This window comes from Pyrgilauda ruficollis, unplaced genomic scaffold (genome assembly GCF_017590135.1).
Source record: "Pyrgilauda ruficollis isolate IOZ18807 unplaced genomic scaffold, ASM1759013v1 scaffold146, whole genome shotgun sequence".
NCBI classification, from domain to species: Eukaryota; Metazoa; Chordata; class Aves; order Passeriformes; family Passeridae; genus Pyrgilauda; species Pyrgilauda ruficollis.
Genome location: NW_024513210.1, coordinates 244,982 through 271,524, shown reverse-complemented (window position 1 = coordinate 271,524; position 26,543 = coordinate 244,982). Strand labels below are relative to the sequence as shown.

The following is a 26,543-nucleotide window of genomic DNA, read 5'->3' as shown; positions in this document are numbered from 1 at the left end:
ACATCACAGCTTCAGCCAGGAAGGGGAGTAGAGGAGAGTGTTGTGCAATAATCTGCATTGTGTGGTTTAGTCCTGAAGATCTATGGGGCACTCTCAGAGGCAGCTTAATGGGCAATTTGGCCCACAGCCACTTTTGTTCTAGAAATACCATCTAAATGCAGACTTGACTGCTTGCACATGAAGATACTGCTCAGAGTCCCCCATGTCTGAGTGCTTCACCTTTTCAACCAAAATATGATGTACAGTCAATGCTTGATGAAACTATGAAAAGGTCAGAAAATCAATGAAAAGCAAATTTTCCTAATCCTTCTGACATAGATGTGTAATTTTCAAAGTGGTCTCTCAGATATTCCCATTATTGAGTTAAATGGTTGTAGTGAAAAAGTTCTTCTCTGCTTATATGATATTTATTACAGCTTTTCTCTTATTTCAGTCATCTTGCCATTTTATTTGGAGATGTTAATTCTCCACCAGAAAGTCAAGGCTTATGCACAGTAAAAAGATGGTCCTCCACCCAAATTTCATGGGCTGGGAGGAGTTATCTCTGTGTTCAGCAGCTAACAATTGTCAGGAAAATCTAGCACAGGTATCCATGGTAAAAAAATGCTGGAGAAAATGTTATGTTTCTCTAGGAAAAAAAAAAAAAAAAGAGTTCCCAGGAAGACTTGTGATTCATGAGTGAGAGGAGGGTGACAGCAGAGGACTAGGCTAGCAGGGAGTAAAACGTTCCAGATGATAGATTTGATATGGAATCAAGTCTCCCCACAAATGTGGAGGAAATACAGCAAGGGACAAATAAACCCAAACACAGGAGAGTTGCCAAGAATAACAGGAAATAAATTTTCTTTTAATATGGATTATATAAACTTTAGTATTAAAACAGTGTTCTCCTGGACAGGAGCACCTCTTCCTGTCCCTGCTGAAAGCAAGCAACAGAAAGGTTTCTAACCACTTCCCAACCTGTATGAAAGTTAAATTCCTATATGTTGTACAGTAGCTATGTTACCCAGTTATGTATCTATAGTGATGAATATTCACCTCTAAATACAGAGAGCAGACTTGACCCAGTCCAATTTCCAAGATCCATCTCCATCCTACCTTCCTCCACACAGGCAATTTTCACAAGTATCCCTGTGGCATGGAAGCCAGTAGTGGCTAGTGGCTTGAATGTCTTTGAGATCAAGCTCTCAATACCCTCCTCTCCACAGAAATGTGCACCCTCTCAGTACAAAGAAATCCCTCCTTCATTCCTAGTCTCATGAGCCTGGAGTACTCCAGAGGAGCATCATCCTCTGAGTAGCAGCGCAGTGCTCCTATATGTAGGACAAAATTCTAGTCATTGCATGATTTGGAATTCTTTCTCCTGTACATTGGATAAATATAGAGAGATTTAGCCCATCTAGGGCTAATTTTGACCTTATGTGGAATCTGTCTGCACAGGGTGTCTTCCCCCACAGGGAGGGTGTGACCATCTTCTTGCCGCATACAGCAGAAATGCAGGTCCTGGCGAGATGGTCCCACACTAATTGTTTCTGCTCTTTTTCTGAGACATCTGCCTCTGTGCAGCAAACTGTCCCCAATACTGTGTGACCCTGGCTCTGTGCAACAGGGCAGTGCTCCTGCAAGACTGAAGGGTTCAGCAGACGATGTGAGGGGAGTGAATGCCAAATCCAGCAAATTGGCTTTTAGGTACTTGGGAATAACAGAGAGGTCCTAGGTCTTGCTGATCCTCTGGTGCCCCACAAAATCATGCCACTAAGAGTCACATGGAGTGATTAATACAATTCAGACTGCTCTTCCCCACTTACCCTATCTGGTCTCATCACAAAAACTGCCCATATACCTGGAAATGTTCTCCATATACCTAGAAAACAAATTCCTTGAGCAGACCAGGCATCCAGTGCTGCCACAGTGAATTCTTCTGCCCAGGCTGGCCTGTATAAGCACTTATACCTGCAGATAGGTTTACCTTCCCCATCAGCACCTGGCTCTGTGCAGGTCAGCACAGTCAGAGATTATGCTGGAAAATCCCAGGTCCCAGGTAAACAGCAATCCCAGATAATGATTCTCCTCCCACATCCGATTCCAATTTGCAACTCCTTCCTGCTTTGTGCAGGAGCTTCCAGGTCAGGAGGTAGGAACTCAACTGGAGATTGAAAGCAGGCACAGTAACTGGAGAGTGTGGAGGTAGCCAGACCAAGACACCAAGACAAGATAATTAATTGCAAGGTCTCAGTAATGTCAGGTCACACAGGTTCTTCATGGGCTTTCTTGGGCTTAGGAGTGGAGGCAGCTGTAATTACTGCTCCCTGAAACTTGCCTGGAATGGGCATCAAGAGATGTCTTCAGTGGGAAGGGAGGGACAAGAACAGGGGAGAGGAGAGGAGGAGTAGAAGAGGCAGCACTCTGATCCAACATAATCTTTTTGAGAAAAATATAATGCCATACTAAATCCAGATTTTTTCCTTTTGGTAGGAGATGTGTGTGAAGGAGGCAATGGGCTTGAGACAAAAACTTCCCAGAGGTAGTTATAAATGATCTGTTGCCACCCAGGGAAGGGTGCCTTGGGTTCAGGACAGCTCATCTCCCAGCTCTATCACTTCCCTGAGGCCAGCAGACACAAGGAGGAGAATGTGCTATCACACAACAAACTCGGTGGCTTGGGAGAATCAGAGAGGCTCAGGCTGACCAACCACATCCGAGCTCATGCTGATGCCAGGCAAGAAATCTAGGGCAGTAGTCCCAGGGCATGAAGGTGAGATGAGATGCAGCTTAAGGCATCTGTACCATTGGGGAGGACTTCATCCTGTCCCCATTTCTGGCTCTCTCCAGGGGCAAAGCAAGAGAAGGTGCAGCACATTTATAAGGACCTCTGGGAAATGAGCAGCTCACAGCATGCCAGGCAGAGTGTGAGAGAAAAGAGGGGAGAGTCCCCTGTCCTCAGTAACAGATTATAAAGATGACAACAGCTACCATGACAGACTGGCAGAGAGGGTACTCTGTGCCCTGCAGCACCTGAACAAGAGGATGTAGAAGAAGGCACAGAAGCAAGGAAATAATGGGGGAATCACAAACAAGAAGCACTTGTCTTGGACTGTAGGTAGTGGATGATGACTTCTCCTCTCTCTCTTCTTTTCCTCTCCTATGTTGGTAGCTCACAGAGCATCAGGCCTGCGCTGCTGCTCCAGGAGCTGTCTGCAAGGCAGAGGCAGGGGCTGCCCGGATCGGCGGAGACGTCGAGGAGGAAGGCCAGCCAGCTGGCGACAGATCTCATCTGAAGACAAGCAGACACACACAGGTTGACAGATAATCAAAGCTTCCTTCAAATCCTTCACCAGCAGAATAGTTAGAGGTACATCCTTCACTGCATCTACAGAAACTGTTGAAACTGCTCAATCCTTATGTACATGAGGCAAGCAAAGCAAGTCCTTAGGCTTTTATGAATTTCCTTCTGGCTTTATGCATGTACATTGCATATTAAAACCACTTGTATTTGCTGCAACAAAGCATGCATAAAAAAATCTAGACTGGATCCTGCTTCTATTCATGAACAGAAATAGTGATATTTACTCTTTAACCTCAAAGGAGTACAACTTTGAGTAAGGGTGTGTCTGGGACTACTAGACCATGATCAAGATCGAGGAATAGAGAGCTATCATATTTTTTAATAGCACAGTATCTACTTCCCAGTTTTTTTATCATGACATGTGTATTATGTCCAAGACTGCATTGCATCAGAACTCTTTCAAAGTCCAGGGAGGCTACTGCATGTGGATCAGGGTCTAAGCCAACTAGTTAGCCTGGAGACTCTATCAGATGGCTGCAGCTATCCTTCTAGGCTGGCCTGTGATAGCACTCACCTTGCATGACCTCGTTCTCCTTGCAGACAATGCGAGTGCACACCTCCTTGTTTATTACGTACATGCGACGCACACTGCGGGATCACCGGGATCAGCAGCAGAAAGCACAGGGACACAAAGAAACAAAAAAGGGGAACAGGGAATAAATATGTATATTCACTAGTGAGCAGGCAAATCCTAATTTTTTATGATTTCTTTGCCAATAATAAGGCTGCTCAATAGCAAAGGAATCTTTGCAAAGACTTCATGAAATCTTAGAATCATAGAAAGGCTTGGGTTGGAAGGGACCTTGAAGATCACCTAGTTCCAAACTCACTTCCTTGGGAAGGGATGTCACCCACTGGATCAGGTTGCTCAAGGACTTTGACTTGAACACTCCTAAAGATGGAGCATTGACAACTTCCCTGGGCAATCTGTACCAGTGCATCCCCGACCTCTGAGTAAAGAATTTCTTCCTGACAACAAACCTAAATCTCTCTTCTTTCAGTTTAAAACCATTCCCCCTTGTCTTATTGCTATTTGCCCATGTAAAACGTTGTTCTCCCTCTGTTTAATAAGCCCCCTTTAGGTACTGCAGGCTGCAATGAGGTCTCTCTGAAGCCTTCTCTTCTCCAAGCTGAATAATTCCAGCTCTTTCAGCCTGTCTGTAGGAGAGGTGCTCCATACCTCTGATCATTTTCATGGCCCTATAAATGACCAAATACCTTAACTATGGGCACATTACAGCTCCTTAGTGCTGCACAGAGTGAAGCCATTGTTCTCTTTTAAATAATTACCCTAAAAGGACACTCTGGGGATAGGATTCATCTCACCAATAGGTTCCCAGAGAAAACCTCTAGTTTTCAAAGGGAACAATTGCTGAACCGGACACACAATTTCTGGGCAGTTTCTAGTGCTTTTCTTAGGGACTGCTGGTTTCTTACCTTGTAACACAGAGGTAGCTGATACACTGCTTTACTGGCTTGTGAACAGAGTAGAGGCGTGTGCAAGGGAACTTTTCCTCACGGCAGTCTGAGAACACACACAGACACGGAGGTGCAACCCAGCATCATGGCCAGGTGCACTCATTCAGGCACAGATATAATCTAATCATTAGGTACAGTCCTCCAGGCTTCTAGGGAAGGACCCCAGCCTCTATTGTCACTCTCATGTGAGAGATGGGGCTGGTCTAGAGAAGAGGAAAATAGTGCAGCTATTTCTGATCCCCTTGCTTTGCAAGACAAAAGAAGGGAAAGTTAAAACTCAAACCAAGCCCACTGGACACCCAGAATACAGAAGGCACATGTTGTAAAGGGGACAGACACATATAAACAAAATGTAAATTTTAGTTGCATATTTAAGACGTGAGTTTCTAATAGATGTGCAATTATCATATTTCAGGACACAAATCTAGTTCCTTTCTTTTCTGATCAACCCTGTAACTAACTACAATGGATTTTCTTGCATGTTGTTCTGAAATGCCAGGTCTTGGCCACTGACACTGACACAATATTGATCCATTGTATCTGGTCTGCTGATCTGCCAGCTCCTCCCTTCCCAGGTATGCCATCCAGGAGAAGACTTCAGCTTCCACTACCATCACTCTCCGGTACTTCTAACTCAAGAAACAATTTAAAGCAATTTTCCAGGTGACAGAACTCTGTGCCCAGCCAGAACCTCTCTGGAGAGCTAATAGGGTGGGTGAAAGTGGGTCTGGGAGAGGGTGCAGGCAGCAAACTTAAAACACACCTGATGAAGCCGTTGTCGTTTCGCTGTCAGACTGAACTGGAAGACAGAGGGTTGCAAAGTTAGTTAGTTACCATGATTCCTTCCTAGAAATCAGCTTAATCAAAACAAATATCTAGAAAACTCTTTCAAGAGCCTTCCATTGTAATTTCTAATGTGGAAAAAGATTTCATTGTTACTGACATGAAACCATAAGGTACAAATCCAATGTGAGTCTAGTGCCAGCTATGCAGTCAACAATGCAAAAAATTTGCCTAAGCTTTCCCATAAAGCATTACCACCACTGTTCAAAATTACACTGTAAGGACATTCTGACTTAAAAGGTCAGGTAAATTTCTTTAGCTGCTGTAATTACCCTTTATCGAGTCAAGAGGTGAAGGACTTTGTGACTGCCCTTCATAAGGAACAGTGACACACACCTTTAAGAAACAGCACCCCAACACCACTGGCTCTTTAATGTCCATGACAAGAGGTCAAAAAGAGGTTGGTTTGTTACTCCCCCTGATAAAGTAATCTGTACCACAGCAAACCAGTACATTTTATAATTTACCCAGTAAAAAACTGGAAAGGAATTCAGAAAACTGACTGCCAGGTGCAAGTTCTTATGAGCAATTACAGAGGACTTCTGCTCAGGTGCCATAGTATTAGCCAGAAGCATAGACAAAACATGTGTGTTAAAGAGAATGAATCTTTTGAGTGTGGGGCTTAGGGGCACTCAGAGAAGGCAGGATTCCAGCTGTGTAAGGGACTGTGTGAGGAGAGGAAAGGAGGGTCCACAACATGTGGCTGCAAACTGAGAATAAACTCACCAGGAGGAAGAAGCACAGGTGGTGTGGCAGCTGCACCTGGAAAAAGAGATGTACTGGAAGATCTTAATTTGAGCTTACAGTCTCTTCCCTCCTGCCAGTGTTCTGCTGATGGTTTACCAGTCCTGACTAGTAGCCATCTCACATCTGGTTCATAGGCAATGCTGATTGTGCTGTTTTTATTATCTGATTTGCCAGAGTACCTGCAGGCTTTCCCTGCAAATATGCTGGGTGTGCTAGAGCTGATAGGATGCTGCAAGAGCAAAGATGGGTCCCAATGGCACATCCTTTGTGAAGAGTTTTTCTTGATCCCTCAATAGTAGAGCATTTTGAAGCCCCAGTTTGCTGTAAAGGCTTCACTTTTAGTCTTTTAACCTTTAGATGTAGGTCAGTCACCACCAGTTTGGTCTGGACACTAAGTGCTCTCTACCTTCCTACAGATTGTCAGGCCTCATATGCTGAACACAGCTTTCACCTCCCATCCCAACCACGAAATCATACATCTTCTAGACACAATACTGTGCTTCCACTTTCCTCTTCCAGTGTTGTCTTGAAGCACAGAAAAACGACTCTTCAACTAATTAAAGTTGAAAAGAAGGGTATTTATTACATGTGGAATAATTTCTAAAGGTATGTGCGAGGAGGAGTCACAGACTCCAGCTCCCTGTTTATCTAAGAAAGGTTTATATATTCACGTGGTTTCTATGGATGCCTAATACATAATCATTACCTCCCTGTTTCATATTGTAATTAGCTGAATATCTATTATGGCTGGGCAATTGTATCCTCTTAATTGGGTCAGTGGGATTTTGAAATAAGGGAGTGAGCATATGGGAGGAAGAAAGGCATCTTCCTTATGGTGAACTCTTCACCTGTATCCATCTGGCAGGACTTTTTGACCTGCTGGTCACTGTCCAAGCCTCTCTTGTTTGATTATTCTTAGAGGCCAGTTATTTTTATGGTTTCTGCCCTTCTACAATACTCTATCTATCCCCTGTCACTCCTAGCTTTACTTCCGGATATCTTTGCCACACTTTAACTAGAGTACATGATTCTTGCTAGCCACATTTATAACTTAACTCTTTAACTTATTTAAGATCTTAACTAAAATATGCAGTCTTTTACTATCTCAATTATATTCCTATCTGGCCCCTCGACTCATCTGCAGTTTTCAATTATCCTAATTATATTTCCAGCTGGCCTCAACTCAGTCTCATGGCAGTCTGACCCACAACAAATATTGCAGCCAGCTGATGAGCAGAGTCAGGGCAGAGGACAAACTGTGGAGCTGGTGTTCTAGAGAACAAGACATCGCTCCCAGATGAGTTCCCATACACTCAGAGCACACTCCCCAAAAATAGCCATGCATAGCTGCCTCTCTCTGACCCATAGCATCGACCACATGTGTTCTCCCTCTCCCTGTCCTGCCTGGTCTTTACCACGCTCAGAGGGATGTGTTTGGGAGACTGCTCCAGCAGAGAGACAAACCATTCCCAAGGCCAGTGGTGACAGATTTGAACTCAGAGTGGGGTTGGAAAAAGTGGGGAGGCTCCTTCTTGAGCCTCTCTTTTCTTCCATTGCCCATTGTTGGAATTGCCTACACTTCCATCAGCTCTGTGTCCTGCTCCTGGGGCCATCTCTGCTCTCTAAGGACATGCACTGTGTGCTCTAAGTGCTCATCTTCCAAGTCCTCCATCTACCCTTCCCTTCTCAGACATTTTGCTGCCCCCCTGTGACACAGCTGCAGGCACGGTGGGGCAGACAGTACCGAAATAACAGAATTTCCACTTCCTCACTCCAACAATGCTCAGGGTTTGCTCTACTACTTTCAGGGGATTTTTGGCACCTCTGTCTCCTGGGAACGGAAGCACATCTGCTACCAGTCAGCAGACACACACACACAGCCTGTGTCCCAGTTTGAACCTGTCCAATTTCTCACCCTCATCATTTAGTCTGTTTGTTCCTGCCACCTTCTCTGGAAGCCAAGGATGTGTGAGATTTAAACTCATGGCTTCCTCCAATGGAACATCTTCAGGGAGCCTTGTTATATGAAGTGAGATTAGTATTTCCTTGGAGAACAGACCATTAAGTCACCCTAAATTCATCTCCCTGCATGGAGCACAAAAAGGACTCCCAGACAGCCGTAAGTGCTGGAAGAACATTGCTGCACATCAGAAGTGGGACGAGGAGTTTCTGGGCATAATGGGTAATTTCTGCGACTGTGTGGGCAGCAGTGGTGAAAAGGGAAAAAGAAGCATGAAGATGCCAAGAGATTGGAGCTTACCAGAGCTGCTGTCAGGGGTAACTCCACCTGGAAAAGAGAATGTCCTTGAAAAAGCTTTTCTTTACTTTATGGTCCCTTACACAGCCAGCCAGAGCCAGCTTGAATTACCTCTCCTGCCATCATAGGCTCATGAGACAGTGGGATCCAACCCAGCAAACACACAATCAAACACAGTACCCTCAACCCACCCGTATCCACTCCCCTTCCTGGTGGCTGGCCTGGGACTGGATTTCTTTGTGCACGTTTTATCAACCCTCATAGCTGAATACTTTTCTGGGAAACTGCAGATATTGCATATCATAGGATCATAGCTGGGAGATGTCTGCAGGCTTAGCCTGGGACTTAAGGTTTGAAGAAAAGGCAGGCCCTTGTGGTCCTTTTTGGTGCTGAAGCATGAAGTAAATGTACATTCATTTTGTCTTACCATGTGGCAAAAATGGATTAAGGTCCAGAGGGATAAATTAATTCACCCCCAACACAGCCAGTAATATCAGTCACTATCCTTTCCCAACGGCCTCACTACTCTAGCACAATGCCATTTGTGCACAATTTCCTTTAGGATTTTTCTGAGCAGCAGTAGAGTTCCCCAAGCATCTCGTGGTTGAAGATGTACCAGCTTTTGTGGACCTCCTACAACCCTTGACTGTGAACATAACTTTGTACCCTTCAGCTAAGTGTTCAGGACCCCTGCACTAGAGAATTATTTGTAAAGAGCGCGTAACACTTAGCAGGTTGTCTTAGAGAGCTTGTTTAATCTTCACTGAAAGGTAAGCTCACAATGTCAGAGGCAAAGAAACACAGAACAGTATTTTCTAATAAACAGGCTGTAACTCCACAGGACAGCTGGGTCACATGAGCAATCTTCAGCACATTAACATGCCTGTAATACTTACCAGTTGCACTTTCCAGTTCTTGCCCATTGACCATCCATGGAAACCAGTCTGCAAGAGAAGAAGAGAGGGGCGTGACGAAAGACAGATTTTTATAGTCTGTAGGCTTTGTGAAATTTTAATGTTTATCCAGGAGACACCACTGCCCTTTGTTGAAGGGAGAAATGCTCTCCACTCAGCCTCAGCCTCCACTTGCTGTTTAAATGCTCGTGGATACAGCGGGTCCTGATCTTATCCCTGCTGCTTCCACCAGGGGCAATGGCTAGGCACAGGGACAAGTTAGTAAATACCTCCAGACTTTGCCCTTCTGAAACCTCTTTTGATTCATTTTGGAAAAAAAAATCCACGTAGCCTCCCTGCTCTGGAGGCTGAGCAAAATCCCTATCTCTATTTTATTAAAGAGGAAACTGAGTCATGGAAATTATTCGCCTGGGGGCACGGATTGAGTCATTGGTACAGTAAAAAGCAGACCGCAGGTTTTGTAGCTCCTTAGGTAAATCATCCAGCCTGGGTATGGAGCACAGAGCAAAGAATCTTTCCCTTCTCAGCCTCTGGGTGAACTGGAGAAGGGGAATGATGAAGGTTTGGCTGTGCATGCTGCATGGAAGGAATTGAAGCTGGGCTAGACTGTTTGTTTGTTTAAATATAAAGGGTGACAGACCAGCTTCCTTACAGCAGCCAGGAATAGGAAAATATTTCCTGCTAGCCACAGACGAGGGAAATGTCTGCATAACTGGGGTGGGATGAAGGAAGGAGTTGGCAGGAAAAAGCCAGTGATCTGGGGCACTGCAGGGATGTGTGCATGACCAGCCCAACAATCAGTACATCCCGCTACGTCCTGCGACCTCAGCCTGCAGCTTTCTGCTCTTAGTGGGAGCACTGTGTGGGTAAAAACGATCAGGTCTGGAGTTTTTGTCATAGTTCTTCCACATTCCAAGGGCAGTTACTTGCAGGCCGCAGAGGGTCTCTTGGGACCCCTACATAATCCTGCTCTACAGCATTACAGGAGTTGCTGGACCCTGATATTCTCTTCCCCACCCAGCTGCCAGCTGCTGGCGATTAACCCAGGGAGAGCCAGACATGCATAATAACTTAAGTACACAATTTAATACAGCCCAAAACTTCCCCTGTTCTGGCTAATCTCTTAATTGTAACAAGTAGGGAAGAAAATGGTGTTGAGCACTTTCTCATTTGTTACTGATGCAAAAGGAAGGATGAAAATCCTGAAACCACTGCAGAAGCCAGCAGTGCTGGATTTGAAGAGATGTGTACAAAAGACAGGGTGGCTCCTCCCCCTTTTCTAACTTTGAAAAGTCAGCTATTACGAATCTTCTTTTCCCCTAGGGGTTGAATAGAAAACCAGTCCAATTCTAAAACAAAAGGACAGAAGTGAAGTGAAATCTCTGCATATGAGGCGAGGACACAAAAAGGGTGATTTTCTTATCCCACCTTCAATCACTTCAATTTATGATTACTATGGTACCCAATAAATAAGCCTTATAAACAACTCTACTTCCTTGTCTAAGCTGCAGTAAATTCATCCTTAAGATCTAGAACTGCAACCTTAACTCACCAAATCTGTATCTTACCCAAAATCAAAAGAAACAATGAGACACCAGCTGGTGATTCCTGTTATTTTCCAAGTTAAACAAACCCAAAGAGAAGCGCTCAAGCAAAATATTCAAATATAAGAAATATTCCTTTCAGGCTTCCTTCATGCAAAATAAAACCCACAGCCTTTTTTTTTTCCTCTTTCAAATTGTAGTCCAGCTATAAGATCATCTCTTGGATGCCTCACCTCCCTGCTTCACAGTCATAAACATGACATTGTTTATTGTGCATCTTTAAAGGAAAAAGTGCTATTTGGAACAGAATCAGGTTTCAGCATGAGGGGAGGATCAAGGAGGGTATTGAAATAACCTAGTTTGAAAGTGATACAGTCTTTCCTGGACAAAGCTTTGTCCATTCACTGAAATTAATCTTTCACATCTGTCTGAGTCTTCTGACTATAATGTCTGATGCTGCCCTCTTGTTTTAGTCTTTTCGTTGTTGTTGGGCTTTTTTTAAAAAAAAACAAATTTGATCGGAATTTTTGCCAAAGTATCTCCAAGCAAACAAAGCAATGGAGACACAAAACAGAATAACAACAACCACCAAAAGCAGAAAATTGTCTGAACTACAGAGGTGAGGTTTCTCAAAACAGCTGTACAAATACTACAAAACCTCCCAGCAGCTGAGTGGCTTGGAATGATGTCATTCCAGCAGGAACTGCTAGTGACAGCAAACGTGTCACAACTGTGACAGAACAAATTTTGCAGAGCTCTGGGAAATGCCCTGCAGATCATGCACACACAGGTGGTACAGCAGTAAGCACAAAGCACACCTAACCCTCCTTCTCAGCTTGATCTGGAAGTTTTGCTTACTATAACATACCTGCAGTAGAAGCTGTGGACCTCTGTCTCTTGTGACTCCCAGTACTTATTGGAGAGTGTCACAGATGGGAAACTGTTTCCAGTTCCTAATTTTCTCCTTACAATCCTATATCCACCTTGCCTTTCCTGTTCAGCCCTTCCCCCTTCACTACCCCTCTACACATCTTTGTCTTTGTCCTTAGATCGTTGCACATTATTCTGTATAGGAAACTCCACGGGGCCCAGATGGGGAAGAAATCCTTCCCCTGGGCATAAGGACTCACCGGCTGGGGACAAGAAGAGTGTTAAGACACAAAACAGTATACAGGTTCCAGAGGTCTTCATCCCTGTGGAGTGGAGGAGAGAACAGAGGAAAGCTAAGGCAGGAACCGGTATACCCTCCCCTACACCTCAGAAACTTTGCTTGTTGTACCCATTTTCCTCTCAAGACCATTTGGTCTTCCCAGCCTCCCTCCTGTCTCCCTCCTCATGTGGCCAGTTTTCCAGGTATTTCTGAAACATTCTGGACTGAATTTATAACACCACCTGCTTTGTTCCTCTTTTACACCTCCTTTCCCCAGTCCCCATCTCTTTTCCCATTTAGATGGCTAAGCCCTGCACCACACCCCCTCAGCATGCAAGGAAAAGTTTCCCCCACGTTCTCTCCCTCCATTCTCTTCTACTTTTCAGTTATTTCGAGAAGCACTGAAAAAAGACAGGGTCCCCATCACTTACTGCAGCCCTCAGCTTCCACTCCCTTCAGCAGCAGACGCTCTGTTTTTCCCCTTCGGCGCCCCCCCACTTTGGCTATTGGGTAAATCACATGCAGCCACACCCAGAACACGTTCTCATTTTGGTTGTCTTCAAAATACAATTTCTGGGAAAAGAGAAAAAAAAAAAGAAAAAAAACCCCAAGAAGCCAGCGAGATGGAGGGATATGGTATCATCATGCATGTGGAATGAGGGGGGGAGCGAGGAGCAGCAGCCCACACCCTCATTCCAGAGTTTATTGTCCTCCGAAAGGGCTCCTCCCATTCCCCCAGGATGGCCCAGCACCAGGGACGGATTCTTGGGGCTGCGTTGCACACTGGTGTCCCGTTTCGTCCTGCCCTTCTATGCAGCCCGGCTTCTCCTCAGGCCGCTACCTCTAGCCACGTTTCCCGTCTCAGCTGCCGCCACTCCCCACCCCAGCGCTCCGTTCCTCCTCCCCGTTTCCCTGGCTGCCTGTGGCACAGGGACACTGCGGGGCCCGCATCCCGTTCTCCCGCAGGACGCGGCCGGGCGCTGCCCGCGGCTCCCCGCCCTGCGGGGCCGGGGCCGGCAGGAGGATGGGAGATGGGAGGATATGGGCGGGCAGCGACAGCGGTCACAGCACCCCGCTGCCTCGCTGGCGCTTCCCGGCGGGATGGAGGGACTGGGCTTCCCACTGGACCAGGCTGGTGGCGGGCAGGGAGCACAAGGAACGGGAACAGGTACCGGCCACGGGGCCCGTCCTGCAGCGCCGCTGCCGTGCTGGCCTGAGAACGGCAGGCAATAAATAAAAAAAAAAAGAAGAAAAAATATTTTTAAAAAGCGGAAAAATATTAAAAAGTAGGAAAATGAGAGAGACACAAACTGAGAAGGAAGATGACCAATCCTGACCTTCACTGCCATCCTCCTGACTCCCCTGTGCCTCCAAGCACAGTGCGTTTTATGACTGACGGAGGTGCAAGCCCCACAAGTCCCACTGGAATAGCCACCCTCCCCTAACTCTTCCTCCAACAGCCCCCGGATCCAACGTCCTCCTGTTGCTTTCACTGCCTTCTTTTCCCTTTACTGCTTCTGTAACAACTCTGTTGGGTTTGAGGAGGCACTGGATGAACTTCAAGACACAATCTCAGACCTGGAGCCAAAGAGAAGGCTAGGAAATGATCCCAACTCCCTACTTCATACAGCAATAAAAGACAGAAACCTGGTAAGGAAAAGTGTCCCCTAAGGCTCATCCTGGTAGCTTGGTAACCCCATTTGTTCTCAACTAATTGCAAACTGAAAAGCAAATCCTACAATGCCTTATACACAGTTACTAAGGAAATGCTCACTATGTCCTCCCTGCCATGTGAGACCCACGTTGCCCACACATGACACAGCTGAAGCCACCACTTCTTACCTGAGAGTGGTTGAACATTGTTTTTGGCAGAGCTCAAGAGGAAAACTACTGTTCCTTCTTATTTGTGGTCCTCCCAAGACTCCTGGAGGATGCACGAGTGGTGGACAATACCAGAAGAGGTGCAGAGGGGCTGGGGAAAGCTAAGCATTTCCCTGCTCACCAGAGCAGCTCTCTGAACCCAACCACCATTCCTCTGTTTCACTGGAGCAAGACACCACTTTCAGGGACTGGCTGGACTGGCTAAAACTGAGTCCATTGGAAATGCTCAAGAGGTCATTAAACAAACAGAAGGATGTGATAGAAGTTATACCCACACACCAGTTTGAGGAATCTTCTCAGATCCTTGGCTTTTATTGGAAGTCCACATAGCAGTATGTTTGGACAATTTTCCACACACCTTGTTTTGGCTTTTGTTTTTCTCTGTGCCTCTGTGTTGTCATTTGAGCTGTTCCTGCTTAAGAGGCTAACTAAAACATCCTGAAGGCCTGGTAAGTTTTCAACACATTTATTTGGAAATTTTCATTGATTCCAAATGTTTTTGTCTACCAATGTGTTGACATACCACCATCTCCCACAGAGCACAGGATCCACAGCCAGTACTGGGTGAGTTTTCTGCTGATTGCTTTTAAGCTTTAGATTTTTCTCTCAAACTGGAAGACATTCTCCCTCAGCTGCTTGCTGCGGATAGATCCCTTGTGCTGGCAGAACCCCTCCATTTGGAGAGCTTGGTGCGGATGGGGCGATGCTGCTGGTGATGGAACTGCTGGCTGGGAAGCTGTTCGGTATTCCACATACCAGACAAGCCGCAGAGAAATCGCTGGAGGTGTCCTGCTGCTCTTGCTCGCGGTGGACGCCGGAGGGAGCCGCAGCACGCCGGCAGGAGAACGTCCCTTTTTTCTCTCGCAGTCCAAGCGCATCCTCCAAGAGATGTGGCACCCCTTCTGCAGGCCTTCATCTGGTATGAAGCATCTCCTCTTAGCTCTCTCCTGTTTTTCTGCCTACTGGATTAGCAGCTGTTCAACTTGGTTTTTTTGTGATATAAAATAATCATGACATTGACAAAGATTGCTGAATGCCCTTCATGGCTGGGAGAGATGAATATTTCATATACTTCTGCACGTTCCCCCCTCACTCACGTTGCTGTTTTCTGCTTAGCATGCTGCTGTCCTCCACAACAGGGTACCTTGGGGGACATCTACAGCTGGTGACTCAAGGTAAAGCAAAAGCACTCTTTCTTCTTTTTTAAGGTTTAAAAGGTATCAGTGCCACAGTGTGGGGGCAAGAACTGTTCAAAAAAGAACCGTTTGCCACAGTAAATGACGTGGGTGACTCACAGAGGAAACACTTCCATACATATATTCCCTCAAGGGCTTACCCAGGGCCTGTGGGTGTTTACCTAAGATCAGATGCAGTGACAGTGATTCAGCAAAAACTTATCTTCCTTTCCAGTTGGTACTGATCCCATTATGTTTATCTGGGATGCTGTAGTAATGGTAACATATTTTGGATGAGATACAAAATCAGCCTTCCTGGAAATGAAAATCTCCTGGTGCATTTCACCCTGTAGACTATTGTATCTGAACAGACAGTTTAAGTGGTCCTGGGGCATGCTATTTGCAAAGGTCTTGGAGACTTTTACCTCTCCTCTTTGTTTCCCTGGCCTTCACGTATCCTCATGGTAACAGGGCATTAAGTTACATCCAAGTGATAAGAAATTAATGAACTGCTGTGAGATCTGTGAATGCATCATGTCAATAATGCAGCTCTAGTAGTCATGAATTGGGGCTGAAATTTTTTTGGGACCCCACTGCTGATGGGCTCCTTTAATACCTGAGGTCTGACACCATCCTGCAGTTGCTCCACTGGTGTTGCTGAGGTCATCAGTGGGAAGGGACATGAGTTAAAGGCCAGATCCATCTATTCCCATTTTTGGGAGCTTCACATCTTCATCACATTGCAGAAGAGTGAACACTGCCAAGTACAGGAGCCTAGGCACACAATTTGTCTCTGTTTTACTCATAGTCATGTTTTCTGTTGTCCCATCTACAAAAGTAAGGAATTCTTCACCCCTTTATTTCCAAATCAACAAGACAGTGCTTAGAGGGGAGGCAGTCTTGCAGTCACAAAATATACTAAGGTAGTCCATGAAACTCTAATTAATACTGGCTGAGCTCCTTCAAATCCATTCAGCATTGTGAAGAACTGAGCACAAGAAGCGGAAATCAGTGAGCTCTTTGCTCTTTGGTTGTTTGATTTGGCCCTGTGCTTCAGGCTTCTCCTGGCCAAGGTGGTTATGGTGAGTTGCCAGGGCCTTCCTTCTTCACTGGTTGTGCTTTGGGGTTTCCTTCTCTGCTCTTTCTGTAGGTCTTACTGTCACAAAGTTCCTTCATTTCTGATCCTTTGTACTGTCTCAGGGTTGATTATTTCTGGCCGTTTCACCTGTTCCTCCACCATCTCCTTTCTCCAAGGAGCTGAGCTCAAATACGGATTTTCTCAGGGAAATTTTTCCAAAACTGTTCTCTCAGGGGATGCATAACACTTAAAGCTTAACAAACATATAAATCTCTCCTGCAGGCTCAGTTATGTGTGCCCATACAGACTCTGGAGCACATAGAAACACCATATTTAATTCAACTGGTGCAATTTTATATACAGATGAGGCTGCAGACACAAGTAAAACACCATCAAGGACATGATGGATTCTCCCTCCCCTTCTCCCATCTCTTCTGGACATCACAAACCCTGGAACAAAGCCAGCAGGATTAATCCTCCTGTTGCAGCACAGCAATCGTGCCCTGGAGCAGTAACCAGATCTGGCTGAAGAAGTCACTGCTGGGAAGTAGAGCTGTGTCTTACACCAACACAGACAGGTTCACAGAGCTACTCTGGCACAGATCAAGTCACAGCTGAGCTTTCCAAACAATGCAGTATTTGTCTTACTTAAAGTCCAGCCTCTTGTACCATTTTATTGTCATTTAGTAGTCCTGCATGGTGGAACAGATTTTAGTGGTTTTGTCTACCCTAACAGTCCAAAGCCAGGAAAACTATATTAACTGTATTTTAAAATAGCATACCCTGTAAGCTTTTAAACATCATTGGTGAAGGGGGCAAAGCTGTCAACTTTAAAAGCCATTTGCTTTAAATTCTGTAATGTTTATGAAAGATCTGTTGTCAAAGCCTTTTTTAAAACTGGCCACATCCAAAATATTCAAACTTGAAGTCCTTGTCTTGTTGAAGTCCTTCTCTGTGTCAGCATTGACAGCACTCACCCTGCTTCTGAAAGGATTTAAGAGAGAAGAACTAGTTGTACTGAGTAGAAGAAATGCAAATGTTGTTATATGTTAGCCAACAGACTGATGAGGGTTTACATTGTGGGGAAATTAGGAAGCACCGGTTTCAGGTTTGCATCCCTCCATTTCCTGTAACTTCACAGGGACTGTAAAGTCTGACTTAAATATTCATTTATGTTTTATTCTACAGTTGACATTACAGGAATCTGCCCAAAGATTCTGGGCATTACTGCAACCACATTGATATAAATCACTGTGTTTCCTGTAGGTACTGCTGACTTCAACCAGGTCACCTGAATTTTCCTGTGACCTTCCCCAGATGTAGTCACTATTCTATTCAATGGCAGACTGATGTCAAGGCAAGCAGTGTTAATGAAAATCTGTCCTGATGTGAAATGTGTACATGTAAAAGGCCTGCATTGCTTTAGCTCACCTTAGCTTTAAAGAGATGAGAACAGCAACAAATGTAGACCATTGTATAAATCAACATCAACAGCACCTTCACAACATGCCTGTAAAAGGGCAACACTGGTAGCTGAAAAATCTACTTTGGCACTATTCTAATAATTTCTTGACTCTGTCCATTAATGCAACTGCACTGATACTCATCCTTTTATGAAAAAACCTTCAACTATTTACCCATTATGTTATTTTTCTTAGAATAAAAAAAAAAATGGAATTTTATTTGCATGCAGCTGTGTAGAATATTTGCTTTCAAATCAAAGCTCACTGTGTTTGTTTCTTAAAATATAAATGTTATTTAATCATACCAATCTAACCTCTTCAGCAAGGCTCCTCTGGCTATTTATTGTTTACTCCTTGAGTTTTCTTGACATGTCTGCCATCTCAGGTTTCTCTCCAATTTCAATCTTGGGTTTTATTTGCTATGTTTTTTTTTCCTGCATCTAATATTTTCCAACCCTGTTTCTGCATTTGTTCCTCTGATTCTGTATATGCCTCTTTTCTCTTTCTTTCTCTCTTTCTTTCTTCTCTCTCTTCTCTCTCTCTCTCCTTTTTCTTCTTTTTCTCTCCCCCCCCCCAGTGCTGTCTCCCGGTTCTTCTATCTGAACAAGCTTTTCTGACTCTGGCGTTCTCTCTGTCTCCTTGGTTTCCTTTCAGTCGCCCTCACTGGAATGTTGGCAGAAACATATTTTTCTTTGAAAACAAAGAGACTAAATAAGTAAAGGAATAAATAAAATAGCTGGAAGCAGATGGGAGGTCTCAGTTCCAGAAGGGTCTGTATTCTGCGAGCTTTTCTCACTTCCTAGCAAAGGAGGAGATAGTTGCACTCCCTGCCCACCCACCCTTGCCTCACAGGGAGCCAGGCTTCCCCCTCCCCTGGTGTGAGGACCTTGCTGGGAGTGATGGATTGCACTGCAGCGAGGGCTGGGAAGCACTGCAGGGAGAGGAGGGGGAGGGATGAGGAAGGAAGGGAAGGAGAGAGGGAGGGAAGGAGGGAGGAGACTCGCTGCCAGCGTCAGGCTAGGAGGGATGTAACGGGGCTGATGAGGAGAGAGGAAGGGGGGATTGGAAAACGAGGATGGGGGGGAGGGCATGGCTGGGAGAGCGTGCGTTTCTGCAGGCAGCACGGCTCCGATCAGATTGGTGAGCCCAGGAATGATGGAGGCACCAGGCAGTGGGGGCAAGGCTGGCACTGGGCAGCAGGGGAGACGGGCGGGGAAAATGGAAACGACACAAGGAAAGGGAGGAGGAGAGAAAGTCGGAGCTAGAGAAAATAAGGCTTTGGTTGTACAGCAACGACAAAAGGACCCAACTCTGGCAATCTGGATTTCTTTGGAGCTGTAACAGAGGAGGCAGTGTTGATGTAGAAACACTCAAAAGGTCAAACAAAGCGTGCTGCAAACTGCACTGAAATGGGCTTTCATTGCACTCCGAAGGGTGGTAACAGGATGACCTCTGGGCAGTAGCGAGGTACATCTGTGCGGCCGAAGCTGCTGGTGATGGAGCTTGCAGCGTCTGGCTGCAGCGGCTTCATTGCCCTGTGGATTTTGGCAAGGGTGATTCGTCCTTTTGCCTGGGCACTGTGAGGAATGCAGATGACCTCCTCCCCAGTGAACCAATTGAAAGTGCTGCTGAAACATGAGTTGTCATTGTTTGTTGCCTTTCACGCTTCTCTTCTCTCTCTTTTCCTTCTTTTTTTTTTTTTTTAATATACATTTCTCCATCTGTTCCTCATTCATTGCCCAGATTTTTCCTCCATCTCTCCGTTTCCAGCACTACCTTCATCCCTCCCTTCCTCTCCCTCTCCCCTGCCCCCTCGCAGGCGCAGCGCTGGGAAGGGAAGGGGCTCGGCGGGCGCCCGGCGGCGGGAACCGGGAGCGCGGGGCTGGGGAGGATGGGGAATGGGGAGCGGGGCGGGGGTGCCGGCAGCCATGCCAGCAGCCCGGAGAACGCTGTCCCGCCCTACAACTTCGCGGGGAGGCCCTTCCCCCTCCCGCCATCCACTCATCCCCCTCTGGCTACAGCTGGCTCTCCGCCCCCCATCGCAGCGCACCAGCTGCGGTTTCCAGCTACACTGACCTAGTTTTGGCCTCCCTGCGAGGCACCTCTGTGCCCCTCCTCCCTCAGCACCTGTCGCAGGAAAATGGAAAGGGGAAGGGTCCCCTGGCACCGCAGGGATCCTCCTGAGCACTGCTCCCATCATGGCGCCGGACCCTGCGAGGGGAGACCAGAACTGGAGATGCAGGCGCCCGCCCCTAATCAGCTCCATCGGCTCAAGGCAGGCAAGCAGGGCGAGGTGTGTAAGCGCCCTTGCTAGCTGTGAGAGAGGGCACCAGTTGGATGAAGAAAAATGAAGAAACCGCTCCCCACGAGTGAGAGAAAAACCCCCCAAATTGCCAGCTCTCATCAGCTCCGCTGACAGAACTGCCGGACACAAGAGGAAAACACTAACACGACTGGGATAAACTCGAGGACATTTAACCTGCTGTCTGAAGCTCTTTAGCTCAGAGGGCAGATGTTTATCAGACTCAATGCAGCAAAGTGCCTGCGAGATACAGCCATCCTGTGGTTGCATCAGATCCTTCCCAACAGGCACTGAAATCCAAAGTCATCACTGCAACAGCATTCATCAAAAGACAATGGAGAAGGAGACAGAAAAGGGCAAAACAGGAGTCAAAAAGAGGTAAAGGAGCAGGAAACAAAGGCAGGCAGGCAGGAACTTTCTCAAGATGGCAAAGGAAAAATGCAGACTGGGAAAAACAGCTGGAGAAGGAGCCAGGCAGATGACATGGACTGGGAGAAGAGAGATACAGACAAAGTGTTTTCCTTTCAAATGAGTGTTTCCATCGAAAGTGCATTCATCCTTCTGTCCAGCTCCTCAGTACCATTCTCTATTTCCCTGAAGCAGAACTGCAAATCAGTTGGGAGAAATGCACTCCTGTCTTGTGGAACTGGGAGCTGCTGGTTTATATACCAGTCTTTGAAACTTACCAGCTGCTATTCATCCTTTCCTTTGTTTCTGTGTGCAACTATGCCCGCCTGGGCTTCTTTGTGTCTCTCAGTCCTCAAACTGTGCCCAGAATAAGGATAACAGAAGCCTCTGACCTTCTCCAAAGTTACCTATTCAATGAGATGCATGCACTCCTCCCTTATGTCCCCAAACGGTTGCTGTCTGTCAGGAAAGGTCTTTCAATGCCCCTGCAAGCCCTTTTCTTGTGTCACGATTGTACCCTGAACCTGAGACTCGTCTCAAATGCTGGGAGGAAGGGGGTTCCCATTCCTTCAATTCTACATGCGGACGCCACTGTTATTTTGTCCTAGTATTTACAGCAAAATAATTATTTCCCCCCGCAGTAGCCTGCTGGCTCCCTTCCCACTGCCTGGCATAGGAAATGGGCAGTCGCGCCCTCCCCTTGCCAGTGCGTTCGGCACCGGCCGCCCCTCCATCCCAGCAGGGGTTCAGAGGTCCCCGAACGCCGCTACCGGGCAGCATCACCCGCGCTGCCCCAGCCCCTCTGCCCCCACGCCGCTCCCCCGCCCCGGGGCACTCCCGAGCCCGGCCCGCGCCGCCGCTGGCGGGACGGCGGCGCTGGCAGCCAGCCCGGCGGCAGAGACCTCGCGTAGCTGCCGGCTGCCACGGGCAGGACTGGGCTCCCCGGCACCGCCGCCACCAGCGCCGGCACCGCTGCCAGCAGCGCCCCGCCCGCCCGCGCCCGCACAGGGCAAGGAGGATGCGGATGCGCGCTCGGGTGCGGGTAGGCAGCGGGGCCGAGCCTGGGGCTGGACCCCCCCGCGCTGGAGCCGCAGCCTCCCACCCCGAGCCCTCTGCTGCCGCTCGGTGTGTCCGTGCCTGTAGCAGCTGCGGGCAGTCCCCACCGGGCTGGTGCCCACCCGAGCGCGGGAGCAGAGGAGAGCTCGGCACTCGGCGCCACGGGCAGCAGGGCATGGAGCTGTACGTGGGGAGCAGGGCCGCCTCTGGTATGGGAAGGCCGTGTGTGTAGGGCAATGGACTGTGTTTATGCAGAGACATGGGTGGGTTCGTGTGATGAACCACTTGGAGTCAGGCACACGGGCGACAGACCCACCTGCAAGCTGGGGTGTCCCGTTCTGGAGGGCATGGTGTGGGACTGAGTCAGTGAAACCTGGAACTTTCTGCAGACCCCCTTAGCTAGGAGTCCTTTGTGTTCGCAATAGTTTCTCCATTTTCTGCTATCTTACAGTAGTTAATTCGGAACATCAATTAGTGTAACAGCAGAACCAATGAGAAGCTGGGATTGTATGAAATTAAAGATAATTTTGCACCATTTGGCATAGTCCTCATTTTACATGGTATGAAACAAGAATGATACGGCCATTTTCCTGTTGAAACACAGGCCAGAAGTTGTTTCCCTTCACTGGAGCATCTGTGTTCATATGTGAACCCAAGCATTCATGTGTGAACACAGGCCTATACCTTGCCTTATAAATATTTTTTTTAATCATTCAGTCATCCAAGTGGGAAGCAGAAACATTGCTTGAGACTTAGCTGACCAAATGAGTAGCTACTGAAGACACAGGGGAGCACACAGTCAGCACATGGGAAAATGAGTATAAATAATGAGGCTTAGCAACATTTGCAGACTGGACTTTCCATCATTGTTGCATCACAAGGTCACACACCCAACCAGAGACAGTATATGAAACTTTACAATGTGAATAATGGGATAATATCCTGCAGGCTTTGGCTTCAGGACTAAACAGCTGGTTTGCAGTTGTAGTGAACTCAGTGACAAAAGATGTTTCATGGAATCAACCGTGAAATCAGATTTTGCATACATTAAGGCTTTGGACCAGTCCTTACATTATGCATTACAGAGTGCATGGGAAAAATCTCAAAAGAAAGGTGCCAGGATTTGTTAGTGTTCAGAGGCATCCATTCCTTGTTGATACTACAATTATAATTGTTCCCTAAAGGGTGAAGCTTGGTATTCTGGACCACTGACACTGAGGGCACTGTCCAATATCGTTCTTGCACAATAAAATAGTCAGAATTTTGTCCTGAGAATAGATTTATGGATAACAGGAGAGACCTTGTCTTCACTGGCAAAAAAAAAAGGGAAAGAGGGGGGACCTTTTTTTCCCGCGGAAAAAAAAAAAAAAAAAAAAAAAAAAAAAAGGTCCTGCCTAACTCTTGGGAACTATAACATCTATGTGCAACTCAGTTGCAGTGACAACTTTTTATAAAAAAAAGAACTCAAAAGCTTCTGCAGCAGTAGGCACATAGGCACATCCTAGGTTGGCACATCCTAAGTAATAAATTGACCCTTTCTTCTGTTCTACCTCTCCAAGAAAGGGCAAAAGACTCTCATGACTCATTCCAAACTCACTTAATTTTCTAGATGATGGGAAATTGCTCTAAAGATATAGGGTATCCAACCTGTGACAAAGCTTAACATACTACAATTCCAGCAGCTCAACAAACAGTAATAAAAAGGATACAGGGCTACATTTTTGCATGAGAGAGCACTATGGATGTAAGTGGTAGTTGGCAGAATAAATTATTACTGATAATTGTGAGACCCAGCTGAAGTATCCCAAATGGTTTGAGATCAAATATCTTACTGTTACCATGACGAGTATTTTTCCTGTGCTTGTAGAATGACTTCCTCTCAGATGTCTTATAACTAAACATGCATTTATATGGCCAAAAATCTACATTCCTGAATTCCCCAGCTGTGCAATTCTCCTCTTTCCACAAACTGCTAACCGTGTTTGAGCAGCAGAGGCACCTGCCTTACCACTTGGCTGCTTATTGAAATATTAAAAAAAAAAATTCTATTACTGTGTCACTGTAGTTATAGAAATCCTAATGCAGACATTTTCCTTTCCTCTTTGCTTTATGCTGTCTTAAAACCAGCATGCAACTCTTACTCTGAAATACGTGTGCATGCTGGCAATGTGCAGTTGTTGCACAATCTTCAGCAGAGCAGTGATACCACAGTAGCTCTTTGTTAGCAAATTCTCTGTGTAAACAAACCCCGTGCACCTCACAGCCTGAAATTACAACTTTTGGACGTGCAAACTTCATGCACATGGGAACACTGTTCTAGAAGGCTTAGAGTGCAGTAATTCTGTCAAAGAAAGTAGTCAAAAAAGTACTGTCAAAACAACAAAAATGCTATCTAGCATTTTGGTGTTCTTTATCTATATCTATTATCTATTACTGGTTTACCCTGCTGGTACTTGCCTACGATTGCCTTCTGCTCTCAAGTTGTGCTTTCAAGTTGGCTTTGAAGTGGGTGATAGTATCTTTTTCCTAATACTGTTGTACAGAGTCAGAAGGAGGGGAACCTGAATTTGGAAGTGGTCTCTGGCTTGCAGCTGTGAAAAGTCAGAAGTCTTGGCAAGCAACCCAAGCAGACAGGAGAGCACTGGATGATGTCGGGCTAAATAGGGATTTTGGCCTCTGACATCATCTGTGAGGTAGCCTTGCCTCATACTCATTAAGCAAATAGTTTTCAGAAGAGCTGCCTGAATCACATGTGAGGTTTGGGGAGTAGGACCCAGATGTTTGTAGAACAAAATGAACAAACTGGCGTTCAGGTGAGAGAATTAAGATGGGTAGGAGAGAACTGCCACATGCTGAAGAGGTAGAAGAAAGCAGGTTGAATGGGAACATTTGTGGTAGGATGGTTTGGGAATGACCAGTGGCTGTATCTCATATTTGCAAAGCTGGGAGCGCAACACAGGTTATTGAGGATCACACGTGTTGTTCCCCTGGTGTGCAGTGTGTGTGTTGGGGTCTAGAGGTTCTGAAAGTTGGGAGAAATTCACAGAGGCAAATGTGAAATATACAGCTGACACAATATAGTGAATGAAAAGGGTGTGGTACCGAGGAAACCGAGTAGGTGTGCCACAGAAACTGATCAAGAAGGTGTGTTGGTTGATAAAGGGGATGTGTCAGATTTGTTTGCTGCCAGCAGTTATTATTTTAGAGACGTGACAGCAGCAAGGGGTGGTGCAGGCCTGGCTACAGGCTGGGCATGTCAGGCACATGATGCGGTTTGATGTGTGGCATGGGGGACATGTCACAGGACATAAGTTGAGAGGACATAGGCTTAAGCTGTGCCAGGGGAGGTTTAGGTTGGACATTAGGAAGAATTTCTTCACTGAAAGTGTGATTAGATATTGGAAAGATCTTCCCAGGGAGGTGGTGGAGTCATTGCTCCTGGAGGTGTTTAAGGGAAGACTGGATGTGGCACTCAGTGCCATCGTCTATTGCCATGATGGTGTTCGGTCACAGGTTGGACTTGGTGATCTCAGAGGTCTTTTCCAACCAAATTGATTCTGTGGTTCTGTCACACCTTTACCTGTCACACAAAGTACAAGGGTCCTGGCTTTGCACACCACATGCCAACAGCAGCAGCGACAAGCACAACAAATGTTCTGTGTTTTGGTGCACTGCCAGACAGCACGGCTGCCTGGGCTGTGCTGGGGCCGGTCACCTGTGGCAGTGGCCTGGTGTCTGTACCCTGGACGGGCAGCCAGGGGTGGAAGGTGGGGCTGCAGGAGAATCCAGCTGGGCATGGCAGGACCTGGGCTGGGGTCTGCCAGGGCAGCAGGAGCTGGACCAAAGCCCAGTCTGGGGCAGGAGTGGGTGTGAGGAAGAGCATGAGGAAGAGCTTTGTCAGCAGGCCATGGGATCTGATCCTGCCCCTCTGCTTGGCCTTAGTGAGGCTGTATCGGGAGTGCAGCATCCAGTCTGGATTCCTCAGTAAGGAGAGACTTGAAGCTCCTGGAGCAGGCTGGGGAGGGAAAGAGGATGATGGGGGGACTAGAGCAGCTCTCTTGCAAGGAAAGGCTGAGAGAGTGGGGCCTGTTCAGCCTCGAGAAGAGGGGGGGACCTAAGCAACGTCTATACGCAATTAAAGGGGGGATTCCAAAGGTATGGAGCTAGGCTCTGCTTGATGGTGCCAACCGCTAGGTCATGAGGCAATGGGCAGAAACTGATGCTCTGGAAGTTCCACCTGAATATGAGGAAGAACTTCTTTGCTGTGCAGGTACCAAGCACTGGAACAGATTGCTCAGAAAGGTTGTGGAGTCTCCCTCACCGGAGATATTTGAGAAGTATCTCAGTGGAGATATTTGAGAACTGTCTGGACGCAATCCTGTGCCACGCGCTCTGGGATGGCCCGCTGGAGCAGGCAGATTGGACCAGATGATCACTGTGGTCCCTTCCAACCTGACCCATCCTGCGGGAGGCCTCAGCCGTTAGACAGGAGTGGCCTCAGCTACCTCAGCGGTGGTGCCGCCGCTCACGAGCTCAGTTCAGTTCGGTCCGATCCGGTTCGGGCCGAGCCGGTTTGGCCCCGTCCAGTCCGGCTCGGCTCGGTCCGGTTCGAGGCATCCCGGCGCCGCCGCCCTCGCGCTCCCCCGCGCCCGCCCCGCGCGTGCCGAGCCCGGCCCGGCCGTTACGGCACCGCCGCCGCTTCGCTGTGAGGCGGCGGGAGCGAGCGCGGGAGGCGGCGGCGGGCGGGGGGCTCGGTGCAGGGAACAGCCGCGGCCTCCTCGCCTCAGCCGCGGGGAGGAGGGACACCGAGGAGGGGGAAGGCGGGGTGGTGGTGGGGGGGACGAGCAGAGCGTCGCGTCGCGTCGCTCGCTTCCCTCTAGGACCGCGCCGCCGGCGGGGA

At 47.2% G+C, this 26,543-nt stretch overlaps 1 protein-coding gene across 1 annotated transcript; it reads right to left on the bottom strand.

Moving 5' to 3' along the window:
• Positions 1-424: 424 nt before the first annotated feature.
• MFAP5 (microfibril associated protein 5) lies at positions 425-12,989 on the bottom strand. Its single transcript, XM_041460613.1, has 10 exons — positions 12,969-12,989; positions 12,712-12,853; positions 12,261-12,323; positions 9,569-9,616; positions 8,676-8,702; positions 6,395-6,430; positions 5,589-5,624; positions 4,784-4,871; positions 3,861-3,934; positions 425-3,274 (listed from the first exon to the last, which is right to left on the bottom strand). Exons 1-10 carry the CDS (start codon positions 12,972-12,974, stop codon positions 3,156-3,158), a joined length of 639 nt encoding a protein of 212 aa, XP_041316547.1. The 5' UTR covers positions 12,975-12,989; the 3' UTR covers positions 425-3,155.
• Positions 12,990-26,543: the final 13,554 nt, after the last annotated feature.